Source organism: Caloenas nicobarica, chromosome 14 (genome assembly GCF_036013445.1).
Source record: "Caloenas nicobarica isolate bCalNic1 chromosome 14, bCalNic1.hap1, whole genome shotgun sequence".
NCBI lineage: Eukaryota > Metazoa > Chordata > Aves > Columbiformes > Columbidae > Caloenas > Caloenas nicobarica.
Window position 1 is genome coordinate 8,125,110 of NC_088258.1, and position 20,348 is coordinate 8,145,457.

At 43.9% G+C, this 20,348-nt stretch overlaps 2 protein-coding genes across 2 annotated transcripts; one reads left to right on the top strand and one right to left on the bottom strand.

Moving 5' to 3' along the window:
- Positions 1 to 2,782: 2,782 nt before the first annotated feature.
- On the bottom strand, positions 2,783 to 7,640 carry ANKS4B (ankyrin repeat and sterile alpha motif domain containing 4B). The gene is made up of 2 exons (XM_065645058.1): positions 7,477 to 7,640; positions 2,783 to 3,857 (listed from the first exon to the last, which is right to left on the bottom strand). Exons 1-2 carry the CDS (start codon positions 7,638 to 7,640, stop codon positions 2,783 to 2,785), a joined length of 1,239 nt encoding a protein of 412 aa, XP_065501130.1.
- A 3,978-nt stretch (positions 7,641 to 11,618) lies between these two features.
- On the top strand, positions 11,619 to 19,323 carry ZP2 (zona pellucida glycoprotein 2). Its single transcript, XM_065645015.1, has 18 exons — positions 11,619 to 11,647; positions 13,514 to 13,587; positions 13,747 to 13,830; positions 13,929 to 14,023; positions 14,818 to 14,976; positions 15,328 to 15,366; positions 15,635 to 15,799; positions 16,239 to 16,335; positions 16,415 to 16,596; positions 17,023 to 17,152; positions 17,335 to 17,516; positions 17,595 to 17,686; positions 17,774 to 17,898; positions 18,161 to 18,350; positions 18,606 to 18,741; positions 18,825 to 18,921; positions 19,005 to 19,091; positions 19,178 to 19,323. The coding sequence occupies exons 1-18, from the start codon at positions 11,619 to 11,621 to the stop codon at positions 19,321 to 19,323; spliced, it is 2,109 nt and encodes a 702-aa protein (XP_065501087.1).
- Positions 19,324 to 20,348: the final 1,025 nt, after the last annotated feature.

The following is a 20,348-nucleotide window of genomic DNA, read 5'->3' on the forward strand; positions in this document are numbered from 1 at the left end:
TCAGTTTTGCAGTCACTGTCCAATGCTCCACATTCCCTCCTTTATCTGTCCCGTGCAGAGTATTAAATCCTTAAGGAAGGAGAATCTTGTACTTGGCAGGGCTGTGATCGTGTGTGATCCCATGGGTTTATGATTTGGGTTTGGATTGGGCTATAAGATTGCACATGTGAAACATGAAGTCTCTTCAACTGAACTGGGCTGTACAAATGTTACTGGGGAGTCGGATCTAGGATTCACTAATTTAAATACTTACAGATTATAAAAGAATCAGGGGTTGGTGGGGAAAAAAAAATTGGAAAGCAGCAAAGCGCATGAGTAGGGAAAAGAACTGAAATGTGAGCATTCCTTTTTTTAGTTTTTTCTCCCTGTTTTTTCCACTTGGCCACTTTATACCAGAGGCCAATTTCCAGGATGACTCTGCAAGAAAAAGACTGGCAGTATCGCAGTTTTTAAAACCTTGTTTTGAAAGGGTATATATATTGGGGTGATTCAGTTGCCTAACAATGTGTTGTGTGGGGTGCTCTGGGGCCTCTTATTCCGTCTCTGGATGCAGCTCCAGAAGGACAAGGGACTCCTATGGATCTTGTGCTCTATCTGCTGGTTCCATAGTTACTGTGAATACCTGGGGACAAACTTAAACACACTGGGTGCTTGTGACAACTGAGTCAATCAATTTATGTGCAGATAGTCCCTGCCATTATCTCTGTCTGTCAGAGGCTGCAGCAGTTGGGCAAATTTACAGATGAGTGTGCAAAGAGGCAGATTTTTTCCATGCAATTTAGAGATAGTTGGAGCCCGATTTCCCCCTAAGGTGTAACTTCTCCAGGTGCCTTCTCTCCTACCTGGCTCCCATCAGTGAAATTCTTAGCAGAATTTTTGAAAGCATTTCCTTGGATAAATGGATCTAACCCAATTATTTAAAATCTGGCCTGAAAAGTGCATCATGCTCACCCTTTGCTCTAGAGAGAAGTCATCAGGGCAGCATAGACCTCATCTCACGCCTTTATGCTGGGGATGGTGGAGTTGAGCTGCTGCAGGGAGGGCAGGATGCGGAGAACGATGAGGCTCAGCTGGCCGCGGCTGCTGGGGGAGCGGAAATTGTCTGCATCTCCAGGATGGGGAGTGCCCTGCATTTTTACATCAGGTATGTGACTGAGAAGGATAGGATGTGACCCTTCAAAACCCGTTCATCATATGCCTTCAAATATGCAAGATTCATCATGTCCTTGCTTTGTTAAATATTTGGGAGTTTCTTAGCTGAAATGAAAACAACCCAGCAAGGTTAATAGCACAGAGTCTGGAGGGCTGCTGTCTGATTTAATTACTGTGCTGAACACACCAATCAGTTAAGGTTGTACAGAACAAGACTTCGATGTGACTGCTTAATAGAAGAAAATGTCAACTGACTGAAGTACAGGAATTCAAGGAGGAAAGAATGCAGTATAAAGTCCAGCTAAGTAAAGGAATTGTAACATACATATCAAAGTAACAAGAAGAAGGAAGCATGAAAAAAATGGATTATTAACCAGAGTTGGTGTCCACAAATGCAGTATACCCCTAAGGAAAAAACCATAGGTGGCTAATGGAAAGCTATAAAAGAGATATTCGTGTAAAAGTTCTGCTAATAATTGTGCCTATAAAAGCTGAGATCTTAGCTAGAGCATGGCTGTTACAAAACCCTATTAGATTCACAAAGCTCGACGAGAGTGACTGATTCACATCAGATAGTTCTGGTTTCCCAAGGGAACTGGCCTGAGGGAGATGAGGGGAACCCAACTTTGCATGTCTCTAGACTGTAAAGAACGGGATCTTCCACAGCAGCACGGCTTCATTTTCTTTTTCTTTTCACTAGTTGTGTGTGTGTGTACCCAGTTACATGCAGTTTTTAGACTAAGGCTGATGACAACCAACAGAAAATGTGGTGTGATAAGAGTCCTGTTTTCTGGGGCTTTGCATGGAAAATGCACCGTAGAGGAACCAAGTTGAGGATATACCAAAACAGATCAAAAAGATTGAAAATAGAAGCTCAGCTTCTTGTAGTCAGAAGTATTGCAGCCTTGATGCCATTTAGGACATGATGGGTGCTGGCAATCGTGTCCAGCCTAATGAGACAAGAGAAAGGAATATACAGCCCACACTGAACATCTCTTGGTGAGGTACTTAATGTATTTTTAAATTAGTATCAATACAGTAGCAAAACACATTACTGACAAGAACATGAAACTTGCTGTAAATTTGTGTGATTTACATTCATTCAGAGGCTATTAAAGTCAATAAACCTCAGCTGAAACCAAGATTCAGGTGCTATTTCTAACATATCAGTACCAGGAAGGGTAGTTTGTAGCTATCTGACAGAAGCGAACAGAGGAAACTCAAAGCTCTCAAGCTTTGGAAATGCTCTTTGCATTGTGGTTTTGGAGAAGGAAAGGGCTTTATTAAGGAATGCAGTGTGGCTGGCCTTCACTAATATTTTAAGTTATTCTGACGAGAAGAAATCCAGTCCCCATAAACAGTTCAGAGAGAAAAAGCTTTAAATCTAGAGCTTTGGGGTTTTTGCCTTCACATTCTTTCTTTTTGGCAGAATATGCTTGAATTAATAATATCCTGCACACCATGGCCATTCATACAGAGGGAAAAATCTTTGTCCTCACTGTACTTTCTACAGCAATTGGTAACCTCTCTGCCTTTTGCTTTGGCAGATGTCTGAAAAGAATTGCATGCTCTTTAGAAAGAGGAAAAGATAATGAATCAGCGTGCAGTTGACAGCAACAGGTCTGTTAATTTATAAGCAAGTATCTACAGTCTTTCCGGGGTTCTTGAGTGCTTGTTTTCTTTTATTCACGGCATTCAGGACTTTCTTTCTTGGCCCAAGCTCCATCTGAATGCTCTGTAGATCTTCATCAGAACATAGCATCAGGGCCTCTAAATCAATTTTTTCCCTCATGAAGACTGGAAGGAACTCATCCAGCATCTGTGATGCCAGAAATACCTCAAGGGGTGTGTTCTCTGCTTCCTCATCATCCCAAACAACAACTTCTTCATGCCAGGGAATATCAGCACCATTTTCAGCATCATCTTCGTTGCCATTCTCAGTATGTTCATACTGAAAGAGCTCGCTGGACACTTTAAAGCTTATATCTTCTTTCTCAGAAGACACTGTTCCAGGATTTACATCTGCAGCCAAATTCCTTCCAAATACAATATTGCCGAGACCCGGCCGCTTAAAGATGGAGAGCTGGCTATCGTTATCAGAAAAGTGTTTTTCTCCAAGGTCATTCAGTAATTCATCCTCCTCTTTCTCATCGAACAAATGCATCACAGTTCTCCTACCCGTACCTTCCTCTTGGCCATTGCTTTGTGTTTCCTGGCTTCTTGTGCTGTCGGCTGTCTTTTTTGCCCTAAGTTTGAAGGTATCTTTCAGATTTTTGGAGAAAGAACTTGTCGTATTTGAAGCAAAGAGACTAGGCAACTTTACTCTGGAGTGTGTCCCTCTGGAAGAATTTACTGTGCCAGCATTTTCTTTCATATAGGTCCTATTCATTTCATGCTGATGTTTCTCTTGGCGCTTCTCACATTCCCTGATTTGTTTCTCCACATTCCTCTGGGCTTGTGCTTTGAGTTTGGAGACCCGCTTTGGGTTCAGGATGTTCTGCTCAGTGGCGGCTTTGTCCAGGATTTGGACACATTCATTGCGATCTCTGCTGGCTGCCACCTCCAGGGGAGTGCGGAGATCATTGTCCAGAGCAAAGATATTGGCTCCGAAGTTGATCAAAAAAGAAACACAGTGGATGTGACCATTGCAAGCAGCATGGTGGAGAGGAGTGTTCCCCCAGATGTCACATTTGTCTGGATCACCTCTGGGAAGGAAAATAGCGTACAGTGAGTTGGACGTACCCAAGCATAACACTGCAGTGGGATTGAACAGATATTAAACATTCAGCTCTGCTTTGCTGTGAGGAGTACAGCCCAATGAAAATGAGCCAGCTTAGCTCCATCCCCTAGACCAGCGCTGCACCTGCTTACACAAGCACCGAGTTTGGCTGCGTGTGCGGCACAAGCTCCAGTTCCTGCCTGTCTGAACTAACCAAGCTCGTTGGGGCTGAGCGCGACTGTGGAACAGATCTCCAAGTCACTGAAATGCTCAAACCCCCAAGAGTAGAAATTTTCCTTGCAAATTTGTCCCCTGGCTCCGAATTTGTTAAAGATTTTGGGCCCCTCGAGGTGTTTAAAAGGCGTTTAGATGAGATTCTTAGGGACATGGTTTAGTGCTAGAGTTAGGTTAGGTTATGGTTGGACTCGATGATCCTGAGGGTCTCTTCCAGCCGAGATGGTTCTACGGTTCTACACGAAGCTCCCCGTGCTGGAGCCGGGTGCTTGTGCTGTGCCAGCCCGGGGCCGGCAGGGCTGCAGGGCAGGAACCAGCAGAGCCGCGGGCAGGCGAGGGGCTGCAGCTCCGGCTGCGTTGCTGCTGGCAGCTCCAAGTGGGCTCACGCTTCGACTTACACTCATTGGAATTAATGGCAAAATGGTTTCAATAGCCTCTGTGTGGAATATTTTAAAGGCTTTTTTGGTGACTCTTCCCTTTTGCATGTCAAGTGTAGGGGCAATGTTAGGAGGATTCTCCACTGGCCACAGTGGTGCATATTTAATGAACACATGAAGTAACTTTTTTGGTAGGTAATGGGTAAATGATTAAGACTAAAGCCCTGATTACACATTTGTGTCCGCTGCTGTTAGAGTAAGCTCAGATAGATGCCCTTGTTTTTCTTCAGCTCTTTTGTTCTCCTTAAGCTGCTTTTGCTCATGGGGTCTGAAAAGCAGAAGCTGAATTGAAAATAAAATACCACATCTTTTCAATTGAATTTAAAGCCAATGAAAAGTATTGCTTTCTTTTCAACTCTTGCACTGACTTCACACTGAACCGCTGCCTGCAGATGAGAATCGGCTTGAATCTTTTATTCCATATTTGGCAGGATCAACATTAGCAATGGTTCAGAACAGAGCTTGAGTCGTCTGCAACCAATAACCGAGGCCACCACAGTAGCCCAAAATCTTTAATAAATTCAGAGCCAGGGGCCAAATTTACAAGGAAAATTTCTACTCTTGGGAGTTTGAGCATTTCAATGACTTGGAGGTCTGTTCTATGGCAGCTGTGCTATGAATTAAATGGTATGTCCTATCACAAAATCTCCTTCAGGCATTGGTCTCTGGCTGTGAGTATCTCTGAAGCAAAGCACTAACATATTTGTTGAGGGCCAAATCTGAAAAAATCCTTCAGCCTGAAATTCCACAGGCTAAAGAGAGGTTGGGGATGCCAGGCCGCAAGAGCGCAGGCATTTCTACAAGGAGGCAGCAGCTGAGGATCAAAGTTTCTCCTCTTAGACATATGGAGGCCATGTGTACATATTCCTGCTTTCGTGGCTCTGCCTGGGGGAGCTGCCTGGCTGTGGCCGAACACGCCAGACTCCGTAATTCCCACACTAGCGAACCGGCTGCATTATCGTGAGCCCTGGGAGGGCCAGGTCACCCATCCTCCCTGGGTCCCTTCGCCACCGTTTGTGGTCCCTTCTCCCCCCAGAGCCTGCCAGCCTTTGAGCCTCAAACAATTCACAAACTAGAGTGTCTGTTCCCAGCTCAGTGGGACTTTTGGATAAGGTTTGACATCTAATTTGGGTTCTAATACTCCTCTTTTCCCTGCTTTCCCAAGAAAGAGGTTCACACAAAAGACAGCGGATCTCCTACTTGGTCTTGCCTTTATTCATGTACCTGCAAAGCAAGCAGAGAAAACATCTCTCGATGCCTGGAATGATAAACTATTTCAAGATGAAAGGGTTTTATTGTTAGTATTCTACGTTTTCCAAGGGCTGAATGTGTTGCAAGATTCAGAGTCCTAAAGTCTGCAACCACTCTGAAGAAAACCGTCCTGTATATCAGTGCTTTTGTCAGGAAATCTCTTCAAGGAAAGGATGAATTTGTTAAAAATAATTATAATACTTTCTTGCAAGAAAACATTAACTGACTGCAGAACAGATTGAATGTCTTCCAAAATGCAGCTTCCCCCAAGAAAACCAGTGAGATTACAGCTGCACCTCTGAAATCTTGGATTAAAATAGGTGTGAATGCATATGCTTGAAAATTTTGAGGGCAATACTGTCCCAAAGCTGTCCTTTACCAAGAAAAAGAGTTAGAAATACATTAAATAACAAATACATAGAATTTCTGATCTTTGTGTCACCTGCTGTGACTTCTATCAGCTTTTTCACTCAAACTTTGAAAAAAATCATGCTGTTATTTGTTCCTTAGCTAGTAGTTTTGTCTCGCAGGTGTTCAGACACAAGTGTTAATTGACTCCAGATATTTCCATGGAGCTGCCTTAATTATATGAGTTGAAAAACTGTCAATCTATTTTTGCTTCTCCTGAGGACACAGCAATAATCATGCAGTCCAAAGGTCTTTTTTATTGTGTTATTACAGCCACACTTGAGCTCAATGAGCAGTGAAGCAAATCTATGAAAAACCTATTTTCATTCCATATTTCAATTCTATTTTTAATAAAAGAAAACTCAGATACATTAAAACAGTTATTCAACTTTCCCCTCCAATCTTCTTTAATCTATTATGATTGAAAATACAGGTCAACCTAATCTTCATCTCAGCCCAGAAAGAATATTTTATTAAATATATCTCTACACAAGAGCAGATTTTCTTTGGTTAGATCTCATTACAGAATCACAGCTTAAAAGTTAGGCTCAAAGCAAGAGAGTACAGAGGGTGGGGAGGTACTTACCATTTCAATAATACATTTCAAGCATGTAGTACATTTCAATGATACCAAACAGAAATATTACTATTAGAAAATACACCTGTAGAAAACTTTCCTTTACTTTTGTTTTTTTTCCAGTTCGCAAGTCTCGTACCCCAGCTTCTGAACCAGTATTCTTATTTTTAGCATGATGGTAGTTGCTAATACTATAAAAAGCAGAGAAATAACAGTTTTAGATGTTACTGTCTCAAAACTAGTGATTGTGACTTGCCTCTGGAAAGCATTAAACCTTCGCAAGAGTCTACTAACTGCGCTTTGGAAGCACATGGGAGGGCTGTTTTGCTAAAAATGTTTCAGACAGTGCATTTCTCTAGAGCCAGATTCAAAGATATGTTCTCATCAAAGGTTGCTGGCCAACTTCTCCTCCACTGCAGCCAGGGGAGGTCCCAGGGCCCTGCTCCAGCTCCCCGCAGGCTCCAGGCACAGGTCCCGCTCATGTCGATGCGGCTTCGCCAACCGCACGTACAGACCTGCTCGCAGTTTCTGGGTCTAAACTGTTGCGAACAAAGAGAAACAATTCTTGACAACGCACTGAAAGAAAGGACCGTGATTTTCAACCTGCTGGGTCTGAGGTCATCGGGGCATTAGAAAAATGACACACTAATTATCGTTTTAAGCCACAAGCTTTAAGCCATGGAGGCTGATTCACTCACCCCCTCCGGCATATGACTTCCAGAGCTTCTAGATACCCATGATATGCTGCCAGAAGGGTGGGCGTCATCCCATCTTCATCTGAAGTATTGAGGTCTTTCTTAGTGGCTTCTTTCAAGAGGTCCAAATTGCCGTCGGCTGCTGCTTTGTGATACCTGCTCGACATTTTCTGTAACTTCTGTCTTCCCGAAGCAGCTCTGAGCGATATCCGGACTGCACAGTCACCCTTCCATTACAGGGATCGTTCATTAATGATTACAAGTTGAGACATCCCCGTGAGGGTGGAAATGAGGAGGCAAAGTTCATCCCAGCAGACAACTTATCTGGAGCTCTGCATAGGTAGAAGGGCGATGGTGTAGTGAATGCTTTCATTTTCTGGAAGGTGACTCTGCTATTTACCATTTGTTGCATATTTGACTATTTAATCATACAGGGGATTAATTCATCTTTTCTGTGTCTTTGCTTAACTGTTCTGAGAAAACTTCAAAAAGACCTTGAACTTCAAAAAAACCTTCAAAAGGCCATGAATATTAGTATGATGAGATTCCACCCTAAGTCATAAAGTATCTCTGAGTTTTGATAGGGTGAAATGCATAAGCAGTTGCCTTTACTGGTGAAGTCCTTCGTAACCTATAATTTACTGGGTTGCTGCATTTAAAAACGAACCTCTCCCCCACCAAACCAGGCACATCCATGAAGCCGTTTCGCGTGCACAGATGGATGTGCAGATGGAAACAGGCCTGTCAGGACCAGGGAGGTGTTTGGATAAAACCACCAGCATGTCTGCAAGTCGCAGCAGGCAAAACCACAGCCTGGTGTGGGATCCTTTAAACTGCAAATTGCATTTAATTTGAGGATCTTAATGCACTTGGCAAATTTACATTAATCTAACAGGTATTGTAATATTTGTTTTAGATGCAAAAAATTGTGCAGGACTTCCTCAGGATAGCATGGGGAATTCCAGAAATGGGAACGTGGTGGGTCTGCACCCACTGGCCCAGCCTGGGCTCCGTGGTCACAGAATCACAGAGTCCCTTGGGAACAGGTGGGTCCAGTCCCCATCTCACATAACCACTTCTTGCTTCAGAAGTTATTTCCCCTGATTTCAGTGGTGTTAAGGGCTACCTCTACAAGTAGAACCTTATAGAGCTAGACCATAATTCTAATTTTTAGGTTCAAAAGAATTGCTAGGAGAAAATCCTGTAAAAGGTCAGTTTGAAAACTGTAGCTGAGAAGAAATCAGTAAGAGACTACCTGCTGCTTAATAAAATGCTGCAGTCTATCTGTTATTCTGGTCACATTCACGACAGCTGCCAGATGTTAATTTTTGTCAAGCTGTTTTCTATGACTAACAGAATTAACCTGTATCTTAGAGAACCTTCCCTCAGCAATTAGCAGAGAGGTTTTGTTGCTTATTATGCCCGTTACTGAAGCAGTTGCAATTGCAAACCAACTCATCGTCCAGAGCTGGTGCAATTACTGAATGGAGTGCCACCTCATTTGCTTCCCACAATACCACCCATGTAACAGACCAGAGACCTCTCCAAATGGGCTTTCTCTCTTAACTGTTTTCTCAGACAGGGTTCGAAGGGTTCTTCAAGAACAAACTTGTACCACCATTTTTCATCCATGAGGACAAGGAGAGTCAGTCAGATCCTGTGACAGGTTTGAAACTGAATTACCAAGTCTAGGTAGGAGTAAATAAAGCCCTGGTTTTCCTCCATGTGTCCCACAGACACAGCCTGTCCTGCCGTCTCAGGCTTCACCCAGGCCGCCTCCATCCCTGCGGTAGAAGACAGTCTTACCCTCAGCTCTTTTTCAAGTTACCTGCACTACTGTTAATACTTTTCCAATTAAAAATGCAGTAATTTGTTCCACTTTCTATTCAATCAGGCTCAGCACTGAGTTAAATTCACAGCTACTAGAAAAAACTAGCTGTTGCAGAACAAAGACAGGTAATACATATATATGTATGTATATGTATATATAAGATTAGCTGTTTATTGATGCCACTGAATTTTCTTTCCTTTACAGGGTATTGTAAGCTTTTTTACTCTCAAGAGTGTAAAATGATCACCAAGGCACATACTGCATATGCCACCTGTGCCTGCTAGAAGAGAGGGGACAACGTTTTTCTTGTACGTTGACGTTTCACCTGGTCATCTACACCCATGAAAGTGAGTTGGTGGCAAAAGAGACCTTTTCATTTTTCAAAATTATTGATGTCTGCTACAGAAGCCCACTAATTTTCTTTTCTGTTAATTAATTCAGCACACAAAGTGTTGATCTCAGAGTGATTTTTATCATCTAACATCTGAAAATATGGATTTTAAAAGAATGTTACTCTGTATGATGCTAAGTGGGAAACTATTGTTAGAAGTTTTAATTAGAGGTAAAGCAAAACCCATGTCAGTTGAAGAGAAGCTCCAGGACTTTGCAAGCTTTATTGTTATTTATGTCACAAAAGTGGGCATCACAAAAAAGAAAGAAAAAAGACCAAACACAATCTCCATCTGTTTCTAAACTCTTGGTATTTGTTCATCTTTGTCTCATCCAAAACCCTCAACTTAAAAGGCAATAAATGATTCAACGTCAAATGAGCTAAATTTCTCAGCCTGAATGGAGATTATTCTTTTGAGACTAAAGCTCAAAATTGTGAACTTTTTAAACTCCCTGAGCATCAGAATGAAGCTTTTCTTTTTGGGTTTGAAAAGAACTTCAAAACCATTCCACTTCCAATTGAAATGTCTTACCAGGCTCAGGAAAAACTCTGTTGTGATGGTACGTGGTGTTGTAAGCTAATGAATTATATTTAACTAGTGGTTTTGATTTATTACTGGATTTTGCTATGTCTCTGATTATAGGTCTATTTTTTGAGAACTATCTTAAATAAAATATTACCAGTTTAAACAAACTATTTAGGCTGAAACACTGCAGCATCATTACTTACATTATTCTAGGTAACTCAGGACCCCGTCTGAACAATGATGTTGCTGTGCCATCTGTTTTGCATGAGGTTTTATCCAGCACAACATTTCCTCATGGCAACTTTTATAAGCACCAGCCGTGGTGCGGTAAAGGCCATACGGGGGGAGGTAAGTCAGTCTCTGCTTGTCTAATGAGATCTTTGGAACTAATGCGCTTAAAGAAGAATGAAATTAGTCACATGGGGTAATTGTGGCTACACAGTTCAGAGATGACGACAACATTTAAACAACAATAAAAGCTTATTTCTTCACTCCTTAGGGAGGCAAACCTGCTGTGCCCGAGGACACTGGTGCTGGATGTCTTGAGCAGCGGGTTCCCAGGGGAGGTTGAGTGTGACCCACATCAGTACTGCCCACGACCCATCCTGATGTGATCTTTATTCAGGTGTAACCGTGCTCAAGTCGGGGGTCCAAGGGCAGCCCCTGCAGTCTGCCTGCACCCGGCATTTCAAGAGCGAGGCCCTGATCCATAGGGAGAGAGACATAAAATTGAAAGGCAATGAAGCCAACTCTGCCAAAGCCCTGTCTCTCCTCACCTGCGCACCTCAACGCCTGCCTGCATTGGGCATATAAAAGCAGACTGGGGGACTTATGTAGGAATAGAAGCAGTGATGTGATCTGTTGTATCATAGCAACATTTGCAATAGGAGTTTTTGCTGGGAATGCTCAAAAGCAGGAGTCCTGACCTTGCATTTGTGCCTTTGTCTTGGTTTGGTTTGGTTTGGTTTCGCCATAGTGCCATCAGCAGTGCTACAAACAGTTCCAAGGAAAGCCACACTGAGCTCACTGGTGTCTCAAATGTTGTCCTGTTGCCCATGTGTGAGGGACGGGGACAGCCAAAGCCCACAGAAAAGTGCATTGATGTTGAGGTGATCTGTGCTCTCCGTATGCAACGCCCCAGCGCTCAGGGGTGTGCAGCATTGCTCTTGGGCAATGCCTTTTTTCCTAAGAATTAGGAAACCAAACAAGCAAAAGAGAAAAGCAGAGGATTGGAAGAGGAGACCTTGCAGGGTTTTGGAGCAGAAAAATAAATGAAAGCCATGGAGATAGTTTTGTGTTTCAGGCATTAATTTGCTGTCCCTCTGCAAGGGGACCGTGCATCACCGCTGCCCAGGCCTCTGCAGGTTCCCCCACACGAGCTGCATCACTCCAGCGCGATGCGGGATCGAGTTTTTACCAGGCCAGGGTCAGCCAAACTCTGGGAACATGATCCAAAGCTCCCTGGGACTTACAGCTTTTCCACCAACATAATGAAGCTGGGAACCAGGGGTGGGCAAATTACGATTAAGTTTGACTTTACATTGGATTTGACTGCCTGAAAGTACCTCATTTGTGTAATTCTTTAAAGGACATATACCTGAAACACTTGTTTCCCTCTACTGCGTTAGTTAAACCCAAGCTAAATAAAAATATGTACATTACGCAATAAACCTGTGTATGGCTTCAGAGTTTGTTTCACTACTTTTCTGTGTAATCATTGTGTTTGAAAACAATGAATCTGATTGTATAAAAAGAGAGAGAGGAAAAAAAGGTAGATGATATGTGTTTGTGAAGTCTGGAGTCTCTGGGAAGTTAATTTCTTGCCAAAGGTTAGCTACATGCTAATCCTATTGATGGCAAAAGCAGAAGTGTAATATCTTTTTATGCTACTAACATCAGGTGCTATTTACTCTGCTATAATTACGAATCTGAGCTAGTTCCTGCTTATTGCTATGAGTGGCATCATGTACACTTAGCATCCCCACTTGCATAACAGCTTTAACTCTGCATTTGCCATGTCCTCACAAGGGTGTGAGTCAAAGAGAGTCTTCTAAATAATGTAATTTTAAAAATTACTTGCACTAGTCATCTGCTCTGCCTGTATGGATCGTATTGCTTTGCTACGCAGCGCACTGATGGCATCACACGCAGTCTGCCAGCCACCTGCCTCCACTCGCGCTGTTGTCCCATCCAGGTTCCTGGCACTTTGGTACCTACCAGCAGTTGACAGACAAGCTCTTCTCACAACTTTAATCTTTAAGAGAAATGAGGCGACTGTCACTTGGCTGGGAAAAATTAAAATCTACTCTAGGTATAGGTCTATAACTGTAAAAAGAAATATAAATGAATACATTTTACATGAACACATGGTATGTTAACACAAAATTTATTATTCCCTGAAGCCAAATTTAACTTCCCATTCCTAACTTATCATCCATAATATTAATTTTCCTCTGTTCCTATAATCTATCTTTTTGCTTTCTCACATCTCAAGAGTTCAATTACTTTTAAAAATATGAGTCACTGGGTTTTTTTACAAGCCAGTCTGAGATCAAAAGCGTTGGGAAAGCTGAAAGACAACATAAATCTGAGATTTTTCTTTCCAGGCCTCTTCCCCACAGCTTTGTACAATGACAGCCCAACCAAAGCCTCCAGGCATCTTCCAATCTAAAGATCTCATCTAGGACTTCTCTTCTTCCTTAACCTGCCGCTCATGTTTTTATCCTATAAAGACCTATATCAGCATTGCAGATATGCCCATACAGGGGAACAAAATATTCTCAGTTACATACTGGTCTACCAGTGGAATTGTTTAAAATAATGAGAAAATCAAAGCCGCACAGAAATATTCTTTTTAAAAAATAACTGCCAAAAGATGTATATTTTTTCTATGCAACATCTGGTAAGGGAATAAAGAGAGTAAACTATCAGAGCAAGAAAAAGGATGCCTTAAAAATAGAAGGAAAGAATAACCCATCCTAAAGACTTAATAACACCTTAAGGTTTCCCGTAAGCTCCCCTTTCTGCAGCAAGGAGACTGCACCCCAACGAGAGGCAGGTGCAAGCTCCCTGCTCCCCGGGCAGCAGAAAGGCTGCACCTGTGTGGAGCTGCCGGTGTCCTATATAATCCTCCCTGGGCAGCCTGGGAGCAGGCTTGTGGTGGCAGGGAAGATGGGGCTGGCTGGGGGCTGGCAGTGTCTGCGCACCTCAAGGATGCGGTGTGTTTGGGGATGAGATGGGGAGCTGGGTCCTTTCCTTGCTGCTTTCTCATTTGGTTCTGTTTTGCTTGCAGGTTGCTGCTCCTGTTTGGATTTTTGCTGCCTTTAACCCCTTGTGCTGATGGCTGGGAGGGTCAGGATCTCTTGGGTAATAGGGCCTCTCTGAGTTGGTAGTGGTGCAGATGTGGGTTTAAGGTTTGCTTGGAGCTGCCCTGGTGTGGAAGGGGTCTCTGAAGTGGGGCTGGCTCACAGGGTATGTGCCTCCAGGAGAGCGAGGGGGGAGCTGACTGTGGTCTTCCCTCTGCAGGGAGTGTGACCTGTCACAGGGATCGGATGGAAGTTGAGTTTTCTAGAGAGCTTGGCAACTACTCCTGGCTCGTGTGCGTTGTGGGTAGGTATTGCTGCTGATGTGGACATGGGCTTTCTGGCCACTTCTGCTGTGGCCTGACAGTAGGTGCCTGCAGGGCTAATCTTTTATCTTCTCCCCAGATGTGAGTGGTGAGGAGGTGGTGTCCTGTGACCACACTGTGGATTATGAGAGGCTGTTGCTCAGTGTCCTGTTTGTCAACTGCACTAGCCTGGAGGTAAAGGGGTCTCCATTCTGGGAAAGTGCTGTGCTGGAGTGTGTTTTTCCTGGTTAGGGCTGGGTTTAGTAGGGTTTCTAGCTTTACCTTTCTTCAGGAGTGAAAAATGCTTTAAATACTCCATAAGAGCAGGTCATGGCAGAAGCAGTTCAAAACAAACAAACCCACTAAATGGCTACCTAATACTTATTCTTTAAACTGGGTATTAAACCTCCTCAGACACTGTCATATATGTTGTGTTTTCCTGTAAAGGAATTGAGACCTACTTCAACATACTGTAGAGAAGTGGACCAGGTCCAAGAGTTTCATAGCACAACTCTATTTACACGTATGTGTATTGAGAGAGCAATTAACAATGCATGCTATTTGTAGCTATTGAGGTAGAAGAGCAAGTGGAATGCTAACCCAAATTAGCCTTAAAGAGAGCATTTGCTGGTATCAGTTGCTTATAGGTATGTGAAATACCAGAAGACTCTTGGTTTTGGCATTTATTAGCTTGTTTCTTGAACAGCTCCCTCTGGTGCTGCAGCCTGCCAGTCCTTGAAGGCTTCCTTCTCGGCTCCTGCACTTGTCTTGGTACCTCCTGCTCTTCAACCTAGCCTTGTGACCCCATGCTTTCCTAGAGGACTCATTCTTTTCAAAAGGGCTTTCAGAATTGCAATTCATATTGTCCTCACACTGATATAAATGTTTAAAACAACTCTGAAGTTTGAGTTTAGTCTAATGGCTTTTAGTTGTCCTCATGCTGCGTTGAGTACTGCTACTTCTTTCTAATTAAGGTCTCTTTTCTATAGCATGGTCAGCACCAGCTAAGATTGAGGCTGATGGTGAATGACACAATGGGAGAGGAGAAGAACGTAACCTACAGTGCTCACTGCAACACTGTTCATGCAGATGAAATCATTACTCCTTTCTTTGCTGGTGTAACAAACTGTACAAAAGACTTCATGGCGGTAAGTAGAGGGTTGAGAGTGATACAGACTTTGATTAGAGGCTTGCGAGTCAGGATAGCTGTCTCCTGGCACTGCATGGCTGGGATCTGCAGAAAGATGGGGAAAGCTCCAGTCAGCTTCAGGGAGGTCTGTTGGCTTCATGTCCATCTTGGCATGGCCACTAGCTCTTTGAAAAGCTAGTTTGCAAATGGTCATTAATGATGCACACGGTCTGGCTCCAGCCCTATTGCAGGGGAAACTGGGATGCTGGTGCCAACTGTCCACTTTAGAAAACTATAGTGGAGATTTTTCTTAGAAAGCTGTGGGGTTGTGATCACTGTTCCTGTGGTCTAACCCTGTGCTGTGTTCCAGGTTACTTTCCCAAGACTCATTCCAGACTTTGAGCATATGGTATGTGCCTTTTTTTCTTGCAAAGGGAGGGTGTGGGAGTATTTGAGTTTCATATTTAAACTGAGCATGATATCTCTAAGCTGGAGTAGTTCCTTCTTCTGAGGCACTTGGATCTTGTTGGGAAGCCTAAATCTATACCATCAATATAGGGAGTTTGAATGTAAAATCTGCAAGGTAGCAGCCCTGCAGGGTGAAGAATTGTGCAATGCCTTGCTGCTTCTGCTTGGTTGTGCTTTCCCTTCCTAAAGAAGGATCTCCTGCTTTGCAGGTTCCAGCAGCTCCAATGACCTGGACTCTATTAATTGATGATGGGACTAGAATACATCAGCTGAGCCTTGAGCAAGCCATGCAGCAAGGCTACAACTTTCTAGCTGATGGCCACAACCTGATCTTTCAGGTGGCCTTTACTGCCACTGGCGTTGTCTCCTACAAGGTAGGTGAAGAGATGTAGCACTGAGGAGACAGTGCTGTTTTAACAGAGGTTAGGTATCTCCCTCCTGTAGACCTGTGCATAACACTTGTAGGTCATGGCCAGAGCTGGTGTCCAGCTGATGCAGTGCTGTGCTTAGCAGGTGTGGGCAAAGCTATTTGACTTTGCAGAGCTGCAGTTGAGCTGCCCAGCCCCTTAGAATAGGGAAGCATAGTGTGTGCTTCTGCATAAATGGGATTCTAACTATAACCTGTTCTGTGATCATCTGACTGGCAGCTTCATGAGCTTTTGAAAGGGTGTTGAGACAGGAAGAAACTGCTGTTGTAGACATGGATAGCAGCAGTCCTGAAACAGACATTGAGTGTGTGGCTCTGCAGGGTTTGGTTTATGATGGATCGTGAGCTGAGTACTCTCTAATAGAATTCTGTACCTTCTTTGTTAGCACAACAATAAGGTGCTCTACTCTGTGGCATTCAAGCTCGTGTATGGCCCTACTGAATACAGAGTGATTGTGGAGTCAAAAATGCTTTGTGCACCAGGTAATGTATGGATAAAGTCATAAACTGGCCTACTTCTGCCCCGAGGAAACTGGTGTTATACTTAATGATGTTGTTGCAGGTCCAGCAATCTGTAATGCAACACACATGACTGTTGCCATCCCAGCCTTCCCAGGGACCCTTATCTCTGTGGGTGTAGAGAATAAGACCATTCCCATGGACCAGCTCCAGGAAAATGGGATTACTCTGGACACAAAGAGAGAGGTCAAGCTGCATATTAGCAAGAAAGTCCTGAAGTCCAGGGTGAGTTCTGATCCTCAAGTCACAGGAGCTGGTGTGATCACAACTCCCTGGTGTTTACTGAGAACCAGAGCACAGTAGCTTTGACCTTGACTAACCACCTGACTGTGACTGTCAAGTCAGCCACATGCCCTGTTGCTGGCTGAGGGCAGTTCTGGTTAAGATGAATGCAAACTGATTTTATTATCGATGGGCATTACCCAAAGGTAACTTGGGTTTTGTGAAGGCTCTTGGTGAAAACAGATGGAGGTGAAAATATTCCTCTTGGAGTGGATTGGTATTTCACCTACCTGGAGCAATGCAAATTAACCCACTAGCTGAGTGTGAAGAGCACCATGGCCCCAGGGCGAGTGAAACAGCTCTAATGTGTGCATGTGTTAAAATAAGCTCTGGTATCTATATGCCAGGCAAGTAACTCTTGTCTTTCAGCTACATGGGGAGAGCTGCTTGGGACTTCAGTCCTACATGTCCTCCTTAAAACTGGATTTTCACTTCCATGGGAAGACCACGGCAATGGTGATGCATCCAGAGTGTCCCTGTGACAAGCATGCACCAATAGGTAAGTGACTGACTTCTGCAATGAATTCAACCCAATATGCTGCTCAGATAGTAATCTTTCAGCATGGCTTGTTCTTGAACTAGTCCTTCACAAGGAAGTGTATCTGTAGCCAGAACACAACAGCTTTTGGCAGATTGAGTGTCACTGACTGGCGAGACAACTTATGTGAACCTTTGTTACAGCTGCTGTGTGCACCCAGGATGGGTACATGGATTTTGAAATCCTTGCTGACAGTACTACACCACCACTAGACCTGGATACACTAAGGCTCAGAGATTCTGCATGCCGACCAGCCTTTAAGTCTCCTTTGAATGACAGAGTTTGGTTTCATGTCCCACTGAAAGGGTGCGGGACCAGGTATTGGGTAAGTGTGTAGCCAGGACTGGTGGGCAGGGCTTTGTGCATTGATTATGCCCTCACTAATGCTATTATTTCTTGTCAGTTTGATGGGGAGAGGATAGTTTATGAGAATGAGGTGAGGGCATTATGGGCAGACCTTCCACTGCGCAGGATCTCAAGGGACAGTGAATTCAGGTGTGTCCGGAAACCTCTTTGGGTAATACTTAGTCCTGGGTATCCTATATATGAATGTAAGACTTACTTGCTCTTTCCCTGTTACAGGCTAACAGTCCTGTGCTCCTTCAGTAATGGTGATGTCTCCCTCACTATAAGGGTAGACAACCCTCCTGCTCTGGCTTCTTCAGTGAACCAAGGTCCACTCTCCTTAGTTCTTCTAGGCTACCCAGGTAAAGCTGACTCAGGGCTCAGGTGGCGAGGAAGCAACTGGAGCTTGTGGAGGGAGGGTCTATAGGTGAACTGTTCTGGTGCATGGTCTTTTAATGACCTGATGTGCTTCCTTCTCTCCCATCCATGCTACTTGGGGCAGATACCTTATCTGTGACTCTAGGACAAACTCCATCTGGTGGACCTGCTGTTGTTGAAGAGCTTCAGAGTTTCTTAAAGACTTTTTGCACACTTGCTTATCTAATAAGGCTTTGGTTCTTGCAGAGGTCTCGTACAGGCAGCCATACCGTGATGATCAGTATCCAATAGTAAGGTACCTACGCCAGCCCATCTTCCTGGAAGTTCAGGTCCTGAACCGCAATGATCCCAACCTCCATCTGGTATTGGATGACTGTTGGGCAACAACTTCACAAGATCCAAGCTCAGTTCCCCAGTGGAATATTGTTGTTGATGGGTGAGTGCCCTACCAGAGAAAGGGAAGTATTTTCAGCAGTGGGTGGATTCCCTAATTCTCCCCTGCCCCCCCTTTAGGAACAGAGCTCCAGGTACAAGGGCTTGCTATGTCTTGCTATGTCCTTGGTATGCCGGAACTTGTAGGAGGATGGCAGCCCCTCAACCTTGAACTCTAGCCTGCTGCTTCAAAAAATAAACTAAACCACAACCAACATCTCTACCCTGCTGTTCTGATTTGTTTCTTACCCACTGGCAGGTGTGAGTATGACCTGGACAGCTACAGGACTGTGTTTCACCCCGTGGGGCATGGTGTCAGCTATGCTAACTATCGTCAAAGGCTGGAAGTGAAGACTTTTGCCTTTGTCTCTGGTGATGAAGCCCTCCCTGGCCTAGTAGGTGACATTCTCCTATTTTGAGTGGTAAGTAGGAGCAGCTACAGTCTCAAAACGAATGGGCCTCTCATTCTCTGTCTCAGGTGTACTTCCACTGCAGTGTTCTGATCTGTGACCGCTTTCAACCAGACTCTCCTCTGTGTACGGCAAGATGCCCTAGGCCATCTAGAAGCAAGCGAGGTAATGTCTAGGGAGATGTTTAGTTATACTGATCCAACATAACCCACTTTACTGTGGGGTGCATCTCTACCTTTCTCTTTTAGAGAGTGGGATGCCAGATGTCAATTCTGCACTGGTGAGCTTGCGGGGTCCTGTCCTCCTTGTGCCAGAAGGATGGTCTGCATCCCAAGGTACTAAGCCAATGTGGTGCTAACGAATGCTGCTGAGGTTTAGTGAAGAGCCATTTCCACAAACTGTCTCTCTGCTTGCTTTGTAGGGAGCGCTCTATTGAGCAAGGAGATGTGGGCTGGTATTACAGTGACTGCTGTTGGAATTCTCTCTCTGGTGGCCACAATGCTACTACTTTTGGCTCTTCTTAAATGCCTAAAGAGAAGAGCATCCATGGTAAATGCGGTGTGTTAGTGTATTTTTTACAAATAAACTTGGAGTAGAAATGTGACTGCAAAAGTCTCCATGTAGTTCTGGAGGTGTTGCTGTGTACAGCATTCAAAGAACTAGACTGGACAGAGATGGCAGATGTGTGTCTTGCTGAGTAGTGGCACTGCTCTCAATGTCTTTGGTCAGAGTGCTCTAGCTGAAACTAGAACTGAAGCTTTTAAAAGCTCAAGCTTTTTGAGTAAGAGACCAGTGACAACGGAAGCTTCCTCTATACTGGATGGTTTTTTTCTCCTTAGTTCACATTATAGGGTGACTGATACAGTACTAATTAATTTCTTCTAATACTGTGGGAACTGGCTTCCCACTACAAGATTCCATAGAGCTCTCCTGCCCTTTCCTGGGATTGTAGAAGAGGATTTAACTGAAGAAAAATATTAAAGGCAAAGTAGTGTTCCTTAACTGTGCAGTTACCTTGCAGTGTTTAGGCCTAATGTTGGTAACTTGGCACCAGCAGTAACCAAATATTCAGTATAAATTTACTATTAGTTTAGCTGGGGGTAGATGAAATCAAGTAGTGTTTCATGTCATGTATTCTGCAGAATCAAAACCTAGCTGTGAGTTGCACTTAATGTTGGTCAACTAGATTACAGAAAATCTAGATTCAATCTCAGGTGAATGAAAGGCTTTAATGGGGCAAATGATAGCTGTTAAGTGAGTGTTTTGTGGCACGTAAGTGAAACTACAGTGATATGTGTTTCAGCTAGCAGCTTCACTCTCTAGCTGCTAAAGATCAGTCTGTGGAGCAGTACTCAATGCCACACTGGTCTTCAAGGTAAAAGTCAGTCAACTTCACTCGGTTCTGACTTGTCATAATCAAGTCTCTGCATTGCAGGGGTGGGAAGTGCAATGTGTTGGCAGTGGCCTGTAACCAGCCTTAAGCTTACAGCTAGTGAGGGTGGAAATGAATTAATTCTGTGTAACTGATCTTCACTCCTCTAGGACCTGATAATTGGGGCAGCTCTGTTAACCTGAATGGTAACTTGCTACAC

Bases quoted from the DNA above. Each gene is read 5' to 3' on its own strand.
- ANKS4B (XM_065645058.1), bottom strand. From the start codon at position 7,640: ATGTCGAGCAGGTATCACAAAGCAGCAGCCGACGGCAATTTGGACCTC. The intron at 3,858-7,476 runs GTGAGTGAATCA...TTTCCTTCCCAG, and splicing joins GAAGTCATATGCCGGAGGGG to AGGTGATCCAGACAAATGTG.
- ZP2 (XM_065645015.1), top strand. From the start codon at position 11,619: ATGCGGGATCGAGTTTTTACCAGGCCAGG. The intron at 16,597-17,022 runs GTGAGTTCTGAT...CTTGTCTTTCAG, and splicing joins AGAAAGTCCTGAAGTCCAGG to CTACATGGGGAGAGCTGCTT. The intron at 17,517-17,594 runs GTAAGTGTGTAG...ATTTCTTGTCAG, and splicing joins GGTGCGGGACCAGGTATTGG to TTTGATGGGGAGAGGATAGT.